The sequence below is a fragment of the Embiotoca jacksoni genome, unplaced genomic scaffold (genome assembly GCF_022577435.1).
Source record: "Embiotoca jacksoni isolate LCO1_2020_lvr unplaced genomic scaffold, fEmbJac1.0.p SCAF_1, whole genome shotgun sequence".
NCBI lineage: Eukaryota > Metazoa > Chordata > Actinopteri > Embiotocidae > Embiotoca > Embiotoca jacksoni.
This window is the reverse complement of record NW_027185229.1, coordinates 21,416,422-21,428,034: the sequence shown is the minus strand read 5'-3', so window position 1 is coordinate 21,428,034 and position 11,613 is coordinate 21,416,422. Positions and strand designations below refer to the sequence as shown.

General features: G+C 37.5%; 1 protein-coding gene across 1 annotated transcript; it reads right to left on the bottom strand.

Moving 5' to 3' along the window:
* Nucleotides 1–2,621: 2,621 nt before the first annotated feature.
* On the bottom strand, nucleotides 2,622–8,617 carry timm17a (translocase of inner mitochondrial membrane 17 homolog A (yeast)). The gene is made up of 6 exons (XM_069147402.1): nucleotides 8,558–8,617; nucleotides 6,808–6,907; nucleotides 6,590–6,653; nucleotides 5,977–6,105; nucleotides 5,213–5,323; nucleotides 2,622–3,257 (listed from the first exon to the last, which is right to left on the bottom strand). Exons 1-6 carry the CDS (start codon nucleotides 8,581–8,583, stop codon nucleotides 3,187–3,189), a joined length of 501 nt encoding a protein of 166 aa, XP_069003503.1. The 5' UTR covers nucleotides 8,584–8,617; the 3' UTR covers nucleotides 2,622–3,186.
* Between the last annotated feature and the right edge of the window lie 2,996 nt (nucleotides 8,618–11,613).

The window sequence follows — 11,613 nt, the reverse complement described above, 5'->3', positions numbered from 1 at the left end:
TTCTTTTTCTTCTTAAAAGGGCATCATCACACATCGGCCGCTCATTTACATGATAACGGGCGGCACAGTACTGATGATGAGACAGAAATACACACTTTGGATTTTGCTAGTATGATTAAATATATATATATATATATATATATATAAATATAAATATAAATAAATAAAGTAATTGCACAACCCACTGAACATCCCACTCGTATACAACTGCACAAGTCCTGAAACACCCCCCCCCCCAAAAAAAAAAAAAAAATACCCATGAAGATGCATTCAAAACTTAAATAAAATCAACTTTAACTGAGCCAAAGTGTCTTTTTGTTTTTGTGTATATATATATATAAATCTATAAATAAATCTATAAATATATATATAAATATAAATAAATATATATATATAAATATCGGACTCGGTCCAGTGTCTTTTTGTTTTTGTATATATAAATATATATATATATATATAAATCTATAAATAAATATATATATATAAATATATATATATAAATATATATATTTATCATACTAGCTAAATCCAAAGTGTGTATTTCTGTCTCATCATCAGTACTGTGCCGCCCGTTATCATGTAAATGAGCAGCCGAGATATATATATATATATATATATGCTTTATGTAGACATAAGAAATGTCCTCCCTTGCTTTACATTTGAACACCCACTGAGGATGAGTTGCGTTCTGGTTGTAAAAACCTGTAACGCATAATGTAAAACAAAATCAATAAGGAGGCAGTATTTTGTGTGGGTGAAGTGAATAATAGTCATCAATATTACAAACTGTGTGAGTCACAGCTGTTTTAAGTCTTTGGGGGAATTTATAAATCAAGGCTAATTTCCCCCAAGGGGAAACGCAGTTGAAATATTTTCCTTTAAATTCCATTTATGTTGATTCTTAGATTTGATGAGAGTAACTAGTCAAGTCATATTTATATATATATATATATATATATATATAAACAGCACAAACAAAAGTTTAACAAGGAGCTGCACCAAAATCAAACAAAATTAAAGCAATCCGATTAATTTTTAAAATTACAACCCATCGAAAACAAAAGAAGAAGAAAAAAAAAAGTATAGATTTTAAAAGCAGACAGGCAAGGATGTAAGAGCAGCAAGTAATACTCACTAATCAAATAGTAACAGACTTAAGTGATTAGCTTCCTTTTAATTGATTGGTCGCATCTTCTTAAATGTGAATAAGAGATTTTCTTAATCCATGTTTTCTCACCGAGACCACAGACTTGGATGTGTTCATTTCACAAAACATGTTTTATTAAAAGAAAAGGCTGAATAGTGGAACAGCAGGGATTTAATAAAGGATTGATAATTTAACAAGGAATCTTTTCTTAAGCAATATGCCAAAACATCTGCTGGTTTCAGATTCTCAAATATGAATATTTGCTTTTTTTTTTTTTTTTATTAAGTCTAATATCTGAATATCTGAAGTGTCATCAGCACACAAGTCCAAGTCACAAGTCTGCAAGTCTTCTAACAACATATTTTCCTAATACATTAAGAGCATGTTATTTTAATGCATAAACCCAAGTTAAGTCAACAACTGACACAACAAATTAACAGTAAATTTATCACCAACAATTTGACAAAGTCAAAAATGTATTCTAGCTGCTTAAATGTGAATATCTTATTCTTTATAAAAGGATACTGAATATTTTAGGGTTTAGACTGTAGTATGGATAAAACGGGCATGTGATGGATGTTTGCTGACAATTTATAGACCAAATTAATAATCATTATAGAAAATAATAGTTAGTCACAGTCCTATAGGCCAAATCATTAAGTATTTGAGGTGTAGTATTTAACAGTCTACAAGTACTTTCTTTTTCATTTCTTTTTCTGGGATTTTATTAGGTCACACCTTGAGATTTTTCTAATTTTTGGCACTCAAGCCAAGTCTCAAGTGGACAGATCTGCAGCTTAAATAAATCCTTATCCCAAACACACATCTGACAGCTGACATGCAGGAGAAACTGCATCACGGTCCTTTTTAGTCCATTTTGCCGTCCTGTGTCCTTCACCTGTAAGTGTTAGAGCTGAGACAGATAACGGGTGTGCGACAGACACATACAAGAATGTGAGGAAAGTGCTCCCTTATGTGTGTCCTATCTTCACACGTCTTTAAAGGGTCAGCTGCTCAAGTTTGGGCAGGCAAAGAAAGCAACACTGGTCTGGATATTTTTGTAAGGAGGTCCCCCTAGTGGGGAAAGATAATCCTGCACAGGGTGAAAGGAACATGGAGTGAAAATACACTTTGAACTCATTCTCACTAACTAAAACAGAGGCCATAAATGTATTCATAAGGCTCTCTCTCTCTCTCTCGCTCACTCACTCACACACACTCACTCTCTCACTCTCACTCACTCACTCACTCTCTCTCACACACACACACTTTACAACATTTTTTTTTTGTATTTATTATTGTACCATAGTACAATCTTTCATACAGATTTATACAGTATGCATCAATCCCTTGCTTACGTTTCTCCATTCCTTTAAACTCTCTGTGCCATCTGTTGTCATTAGCACGCAACTGTGTTGAATGTAAAATCACTGTCACATAAAACAGAACAATTTGATAACAACTCTTCACAATCTAGAATAAATAAATCACTTTAATACAAACTAATATTCCAGGAAAATCAAATGGAAAGGCCAGCCAAGCGTCGCTGGACAACCCAAGCATGTGACATATTAAAGGCAAATAAAGAGTAGTATAACTGAATACAAGCAGAAAGCTTTTACTGTACATACATGTAATTCTAAATCATTATCGTTTTATGTGTGACACGTGTTTTTGCTAGATTCAACGCTATCTCGCAGCTTGTCTGTCATGATACATGCAGTACATACTGTATGTGAACAAAATAGAAAAGCACAGCTCGTCCCCACACGCCCACAAACAAACAACTCTCACCACGCGTCTGTATTTAACCAGTGTCGGGTGAATCGGATGCACATGACAAGGCTGAGAATGATAAAAGGCAGATCTGCACATGGCTCCCGAAAGAAGGAAAATGAGGATGTGTTTCTGTCCTTTACTTCTCTGACAAAGTCCATAAAGTTGGGTCTGATGTGTGGTATTCTGCACCTCCATTTCTTCTCCGTGACCTCAGCAAGGAATTCAAAAAGGCCTAGTGGATAAAGAAGTGAAGAGTCCTCTCACTGATATTGCCTGTAGTCGCCAAAGGAGGGGGTGGACATGGGAGCAGGCTCTTCTGCGAACTGGGGTCCTTGGGAGGAAAACACAAGTCAACGTCAGAGTGAGAAGTCTGAGCAATACACTGAACCCTAACTTTGGTTCTCAGCAGCTTCTGTGTATGCAGTGTAGGACTGCAACTAATGGATTGTGTTCACTGTTGACTATTTGACCTCTTGTGGGCAACAGAATATTTAAAAGAAAACTTCCAAAAAGCCCACGTTGACATATTCAGATTGATTGTTTAGTCAAAGCAACGACTAAAAACACAAATACATTCAGTTTGGTACAGAAAACTAAAGACTTTTTAGTAGTAAAAAATGTGGTATACGCAATGAAGTCAGTGTGCAAGTTTAAAAAAAAAAAAAAAAAGCTTAATTTTGGAGTATAATGTTGAAGTGCAGTCCTATCCCACAATGCACAAAAGAAGTGGAGGAGCTTCTCGGTGCTGTGAAAAGAACAATGTTTGTCGATGGCGGGGAAACAAATACGACGGTCACACGAAAGAACAAAAAAACACATATTTGAAAAACTCTCTAAAAACATTTCCAGTCTTTGTGTAGCATAAGTGGAAACAGCAATATAAAGCCATGTGTGTACGAAGCAGGTTTCGCATCAGTCACTAGTCCTAAAATAGTGTGGTATCTTAAATTAAGAGTAAGCCAAAGCAATTATGGCACGTATTGTCTCTCTTTGTCTTTGTATAGTTTTAGAAGATGTATGCTGCACCCACGATGTGCAGTTTGAAACACTTATTTGACAAGGTGGGAAATACAACAGTTGTCTTTAGAATTATTCTCCATTCCTTTCGTTTGCTGTGCTAACGTGTTTAATCTCCATATTTATTCATAAATTCTAGTTATAACTGATTTATCTTTTTGCTACGATGTCTTCATGAGCCCATTCTTTTTTTTTTAACCCACCAGAGCAATTCTTTTTTTAATCCAAATATATTTCTTTGTTATATTTTATGAGTATTAGTTCAAATGCAACGGGTGGACCGTGGAACAAATAAAGAGGAGCATAGCTGAGTTCAAGCAGAAAGCCTTTACTGTACATACATGCACTGTTGAACTGGGACTCATTGTTGCTGCTGAGCAGACATTTTTCACTGCAGACTTCCTGACTTGTTGCAGCAGAAAAAGCAGTAAAAACATTAACGACGGCTCAGTTGTGGGACCGAAGTGTCCCACATAGAACACAGCCGTTAATAATGCTAATAATTACACCTGGCATGTAAAAAATGTTTCATGCAAAAAAAGTGCAGTTAATTACTTTTTAACATCATTACTGTCAGGCAAAAAGCTTGTGATACCATTTTTATTTTTTTTAAACTGCACGGTTTTAGCTTACAAAAAGATGTTTTGTAGGTCACCAAAAATCAACACCACAAAGACTCATAAAAATGTGTTAAAACCAACTAGTTCAACTAAAAATACAGGGTGATTAGACTGTAAACAGGAACTTTCTCTCAGTTCTCTCACTGACTAGATGCTGCTTTTGTGCAAAGCTAGCAGGTGAGAAGGTGACTAATGCTCCTACAGTACAATCAATATAAACATGTCTAAGAAGGCATTTATATCTGGATGAATTACCAAGTGCTGATCTAAATGTGAATAATAGTTAATTACACTTTGACCACAAAGCATATCTACCTTCTGTTAAAAATGTTTCTTTATCATTTTTTTTTTTCCCTCCCAGCTGTCGCTCACCTGGGAGTTGTTGAATTGTTGGGTTCCTTTCTAAAATGTCTTAAGCTTCTGTTATAAGGACTTTACTATGTTGTGCCCGGAAATAACTTCTGTAATGATTTGGCGCTAAACAAATAGAATTAAATTATCCACACCGAGTTAACCAGATGGACTTGATTTAATTTGTTTGTATGAAGGAGGTCGATTTATGGATTGTGTTGTCTTTCCATATAATATTTGTCCGTCTCTGTCCTTCAGTGTAATGACACAAACTTCCCGTATCACAAGTGTCACTCACCAGTCGGGAACTGTGAAGAGGCAAACCTAGTGAGCAGGATTCCAGCGCCCTCTATCAACGCCAGCAGAATACCTCCCATGGCTGCAGAGCCAACCATGGCGACTGGTCCATCTACAGAGGAACGCACACCCCACATTAATATCCACATTTCACACAACAAGTACGTTCAGCAGGAACGGCTCAGATGGAACCGTTCGCCTGCTGCTCTTGATGATGTTTCCTAATAAGGTACTCCCTCCAGGTGTTCTCACTTATGCTGCCTAATTAAACCTCATGCGGTTGCAGACGCTGAGAATTACAAGAGATCCCCAAAGTACTCGTAATAATAGGCAACAAGTGTTGCCCCTGTGGTAAGTGCAACGGATGAATACATAAAAGACAAAAGTGAAAACACCTGAATTGGTATTCAAGCAAGTGTTAAGGATCCATATTTATAAATTAGATCACATGAAAGGAACTGAAAATACGCAGCCGAGTCACAACACTTTACAACTGCAGTACCTTTAATTTAATTGAGGAAAATCTAAAAACTGGATTTATAGTAACAGTTAAATCAGTTCTTTGGTCAGAGGTGCCAATCAAGTCCGGGGACGTTATCCTATCCGACGTCTAACCTCCGCTGTTCAATAGACTTTCAGGTGCCTGCTGGTGGAGTATTAATAATGCAACAAGATCAATGTTAAACTGTGTTCAGTCTAAAAACAGCAACATCAACATTTGCCGTTTATACGAAGCACGTATGCGCCTCCTGTAAGCTCACTCACTTCTTGCAGCGAGGATAGCTCCTGTCATGGCCCCACTTGTTATTGAGTTCCAGGGATCCTCCTTCCCCCGCACTTTTACTAAACCACAGTCAATCATGGAGAAGAGGCCTCCCCAAACAGCGAAGCTGCCTGCAACCCACAACAAAAAGAGTTAAAGGAGAAACAGGACATGTTTGGCACTTGGTTAGGTATTCAACAACTGTAGGCTTTGAACTGTCCGTTTTCTTCAAGATTAAGAATAGTCCGGTGGGATTCATGTCTATTTCTCTTGTAACAAAAGGCTTTCAATAACAACACATTTCTACTGCAGAAAAGACTTATGCATCTTCCATATAGCTTATGTGCGGCCCTAAAAAAAAAAAAGCAGTATAATCGCCATGTTTTGATGGAATGATGATCGATTGCAATATAGTTTGCATACAGATGACAGCGGAAAAGAGGATTATACTCCAGGAGCGATTTGAGACGTTTCTATGTACGATTTATTTTTTTTCTGAGATACACTTCTCCACATCAGAATTGTAAGTATTGTAAACCACATGCTGATGACAGTCCGTACCTTTTACGTAGAAGGAAACCGTGACCTTTACAGCAGTTCAGCATTTGTTCTTACCTCCGAGCTGTGGGGCTCTGGTCTTGATGGCAGTCAAGCTGCCCCTCATTCTGTGGCTCATCCCCTACAAAACAGAGCAACAAAAAACTCAGGTCAATGAAGATTCAGTCGCTGGCAATAACAAAACACGGTGTCGAGCACGCTCTTTTCATGGTGTCAGAACAGGCTCATGTCGTACGAAGATGTCCAAACCGTTGTCTTTACATGACTGAACTTACCGAGGGTGCATTTCTGAAGCCCTTCACTGCCTGAAATATTCCTCCTCCAATGGCTCCCATGGTGAAAGCTCCCCCACAGTCGTCCACGATCCTCCAGGGGCTACAAGCAGAACACACAAATCATATTATCCGACACCGTCCATAGAATGAAGTCACATTAACACCAAGCTAATATCAGGATATCTCAAATCGGTTAATACAAGTATCGATGACCAAGTTTGTAAACTTAAGTAACAAACACTATTTTAATCTGGCAATAAAACAACTAATCTGAACATTAACGTCCCTAAATCGCACATTCAGAGTCAATTTTGGCTCAAATACTATCATGACAATATGTATTTTAAAAAGTCCAGTCCACAATAAAAATAATAATCTCCAAAAAAATGGTGAAACAAAGGTATAGTGGCTTAGGTGCTGAGAAAAAAAACACTTTGCTGCTGCTCCTTGATATCAGCATATAGCAAATGTATGCAAACTCATGTCTTCTATTTAACTGATTGTCAGTATTCAGTGTCTCACTGCTGTGCATGACAAGACTAAAACCTGTTGTTTTTTTATTTTTGGAGTCTTTTATTTGGATGACATTGAAAGTCTACTAACAAATAGATGCAATTATATCTGTATCAATATATATTCTCAATTGCCTGATAATGACTAAGATATTCAACCTTACTATCTAGTTTAAAGGCATGTCCACTTGAACGTCTATCAGACTTTCTGACCATAAATGTGTTATTTCAATTAGTCACTACATAGCGAAGCCATAATCGTATAAAAAAATTTAAAAAAAAAATGGAATAAATGAATGGAAGAACAGTTTTATTTTTCATCAATCCTTCAGTTTGTCACAGAACTTCACATTTAAAATCACCAACATTGGACATCTACGGTTTTCACTCGACACTAAAAGGTATCAAAAGTAACTTGTAACTAAAGCTTTTAGATAAATAGTGGAGTAAAAAGCACAATATTTCCCCCTGAGGTGTGGTGGAGTGGAAGTTTAAAATACAGTAAATGTACTTTGTCGGTACAAAACTAAATAGATAAAGTCCAGGACTTCTGGGGATTTCTTTTATGTCGAGGTTATGTCACATCTGGTCACATCTGGTTTAACCTGATACCATACACTGGTTACAAAGCTGCCCCTTATGGCAATATACATATATATACATATATATTACCTTAACTCTTCACCAACACTATTCATTACAGTCACTAGTTTGCTGGAGTTCCCTGATAATAAATTGCTATCTGAAGATACCCTCCTCCAGCTGTTGTGAACACCCCCCCACCCCCACCCAGCTAACTTAGCATGGTGCTAAGGCAACAACATTAACTGACTTGACTTATAACCTCCAGGATTGCTACAACTGTCATATCGGCGCTTTGTATTCACTGCAGCTTGTATATCTTTTTTTTTTTTTTTGTAGAGTCAGTTACCGGTGTCAGTAAACTGAATGTAAAATCACGTCGGCGAGGAAGCCGACAAGGTCACCAACAACGTGTGTTAGCCGAGACGGTCTGACTGCTAGCTCACCGCCAACACACTTCTATATAAATGTTAGCATTACTGCTAACGTCAGTTAGCTCGCCGGATTTTTAAAGGTGTTCCGGGTTACGCCGCGCGTCGCAACGTCGAAATAAAGGGTACACGCTTGACATTGGTAGTGACTTAAAACGGAGTCGCGGGTAGGACTCGTTGAAACGCGGCGATAAAGTGATCTTTTTGGGATGTTTCGGGACTCACCATGGTTCTCTGGCATATTCCTCCATTTTGTTCTTTCGCTGTTCCCTGTGACGTCACGCGTATCGACCCAGCTGACGTAAGAACAAACCTTGGTGCCTTAAAGGAACATTTCATGTTGTTGTTGTTTTTTTAGAAAACCTGGAAGATAGGCGTTTGAAGGTGAGAACTTCTTATTGTCTTGTTGGAAGATCTACTTCTTCTCATTGTAAACTGATCTACCAAAATCCACTGCAACATAATGTGTTTGTTTTTTGTTTTTTTTTAGTTATGCTTTGAGTCAGTTAAAAACATTTTTGGGACACCAGTGACTCCTAAACACCAAACGAACTTTTCTGGGCCATCAGTGCAGGTGGACCCTATGAGGTTGACACTGGTCCAATATCAAAACAGACATGTTATAGACCTTTTTCCACTACTGTTATCATGACTCATCGCAGTAGGGGAAACACTGGAATCGATGAGGCTCACGCGACATGTCTTACCAGCGTGAACATCATAAATATTTCCCCTGCTTTGACAAATCACAGTGTCAGCAGCGAAAAAGGTCAATTCGAGGATGAGGAGGAGAACCTGTGGGTCAAAGGAGGCTAGTTTTTGACGGTTAACTTGAGTTTGATCCTGTTCTCATAGCTTTATGAGATGAGCAAGCCCAGAGAGAGAATGACAAAAATATAAAAGTTGTAAAGTCAAGAAAAAGCCAACGTTAAAAAGTAGAAATCAAAATAATATACTTGAGATGTTCATTGATTTGGCCTCCTGTTGAGCCGGCTGTTCCAGATTTGAGGAGTAATGACGGAAAAATCTACCGTTAATAGTCAAAAGAAGATAAGGAGAAAAGAAGAAAAGGAGATAGACAGATTTATTGTGGCTTAATATTCTGACCTACAGAAGCAACTATCCGATTAAACTTCCTTGGAGTAGACATGTGACAAAAGTACAAAATGGAAGAAAAGCATTTAACCCTCCCGTTGTCCTTGGGTCAAAATGACCCGCAGCTGTGTTCAACCAAGTTCTATTTTATTTTCATATTTTTTGGGATCATTGGTGACAAGGAGACTGTGAGGGTTTCTTTAAAGAATGATGACTAATGATCCCAAAAAATATTAAAATATAGAAATAAAATAGAACTTGGTTGAACACAGCTGCGGGTCATTTTGACCCGAGGACAACAGGAGGGTTAAACACATTCAAGACAATTTTTAGCACATTGCTTTGCTCCCTCTGTTTTATTGATAATAGCAGGCAATATTTTTTATCAATAAGTTATTATTCCATTTTGCTTTTTTACTATTTTATCCATTTATAATAATGTTTTATTATTTTGTTTTTTGGGGGGGAGTGTATAATGACGTCACATTTTTACACATGGTTGGTAAGTGCCAATATTGTTTAATGACACGCATTTGTTTGTTTAGTGAGATCTATGAATGCACTCAGACTATTTGTGAACTAAGATGTGGCTGAAAAAGATTGACTGACTGAAACACAGCACAACTATTAGAACTGAAAAACAGTGAGAGAGTTAGGTTTACCACAGAAAAGTTTCACTGTGATTCGCTGTAATTATTTTGTGGTCAGGTGATTCATTGTAAATTTATGTGGAAAAAGTACAGTAAAATGTAATCTCATAGGTCCTGAGTTGCCTGATGTTTGTTCAAAATTATTTTAGCTGCTCTTATGTTGCCTGTTTCAGGATTATTATTATTTTTTTTTTTATCAGACTGTCACAGCAAACCTTAGTTCATGTTGTAGTTAAGGTCCTCAAATTGCAAAAGGGGGATTGAACAGCTTAATCCAACCAGACGGAAAAGAAGGAAGGAACATTAATACACAATTACAATTAAATTGAAGTGCGGTATACTTTGTGCCTGACGTAAACACCAACCAGAAATGTGTCACATTATCATGTCAGCTGAACTGTTTTCTGCATATACATATAATGACCATTTTCCCCTTGAGTTCCCCTCCCTCCACACCAAACCACCAGTTATCTCAACATTATCATTTCTTCCCGTCTTTTTTCCTCCGGCTGAGACCAGATGTACTGGTCAGAGGAGCAGCTACAGCCGGGAGACAGACGGCTGGCTCGCAGCCCATTATTAGGAACGGGAAAGGAATGACTTGCAGAGCGAGCTTTCATTGAAAAATGACCAAATATAGGCATTTCATGGACGCAGAGACTGACGCAAGGCCATGGAGAGATGAACTGGCCTGCTGCTGCTGCTCTCCTCTCCTCTTTTGAAACACAAAGGATGATGTATACCTTTCCAGCTGGTGGGGAGACAGCAGACAGCTCTCACTGTATCCATGCAGCTTTAAACATGATGACTATGATGGAGTAGTGCATCAAATAAAACTATCTTGTATACATATTTTTTTAAGACGTTAAAATATGCTACGCTGGGTATAAGAATTTGAGTCTGGTCATTTATTTTCCACAGAGAGTTCAATTACCTCGTTAACAATTCGTTAATTATAGCTACTCCTTCATAAATGAGTCCAGAATCTATAAATAACAAATATTGTTCATTTAAAAAGTTAAAGTACTCAACTAAAGACGTCTCCCATACTTCATGGGAAAGTCACTTTTCAGTATACTTATATTGGAGGATTCCAGCATCACACTTTTGTAAGATATCTACTGGAACACAAATCATAGTTGTGTGTAAACGTCTTGAACTCATAATAAAGGTGAGTGCAGACAAACATTAGCAGATGAAAGTGACAACAGCCAGGTTTAAATTCAAACTCTGCAGGACAACATTTTGCCCTGCGAAGTAACAATAAGCAAAACACATTTTTGAGTTTTGAGGTGTCAGAATTCACACGCAGAACAACAAGTCCTGAAGCTATTATTTATACTCCACGTTGGCTGTCGGCTATGGATACATATCTATATATGGCTCTGTAATTGTTATGCTTTCTTACCAACTAGATCTGAAGTGGAATGTACACTGTGGAAATACCTGAGAATATTATTCACAGTGTGTGATTTTTATACAGACCAGATCGGCTAAGGTGAGTGACAGCTTGTGAGATATTAATACATAACTGGA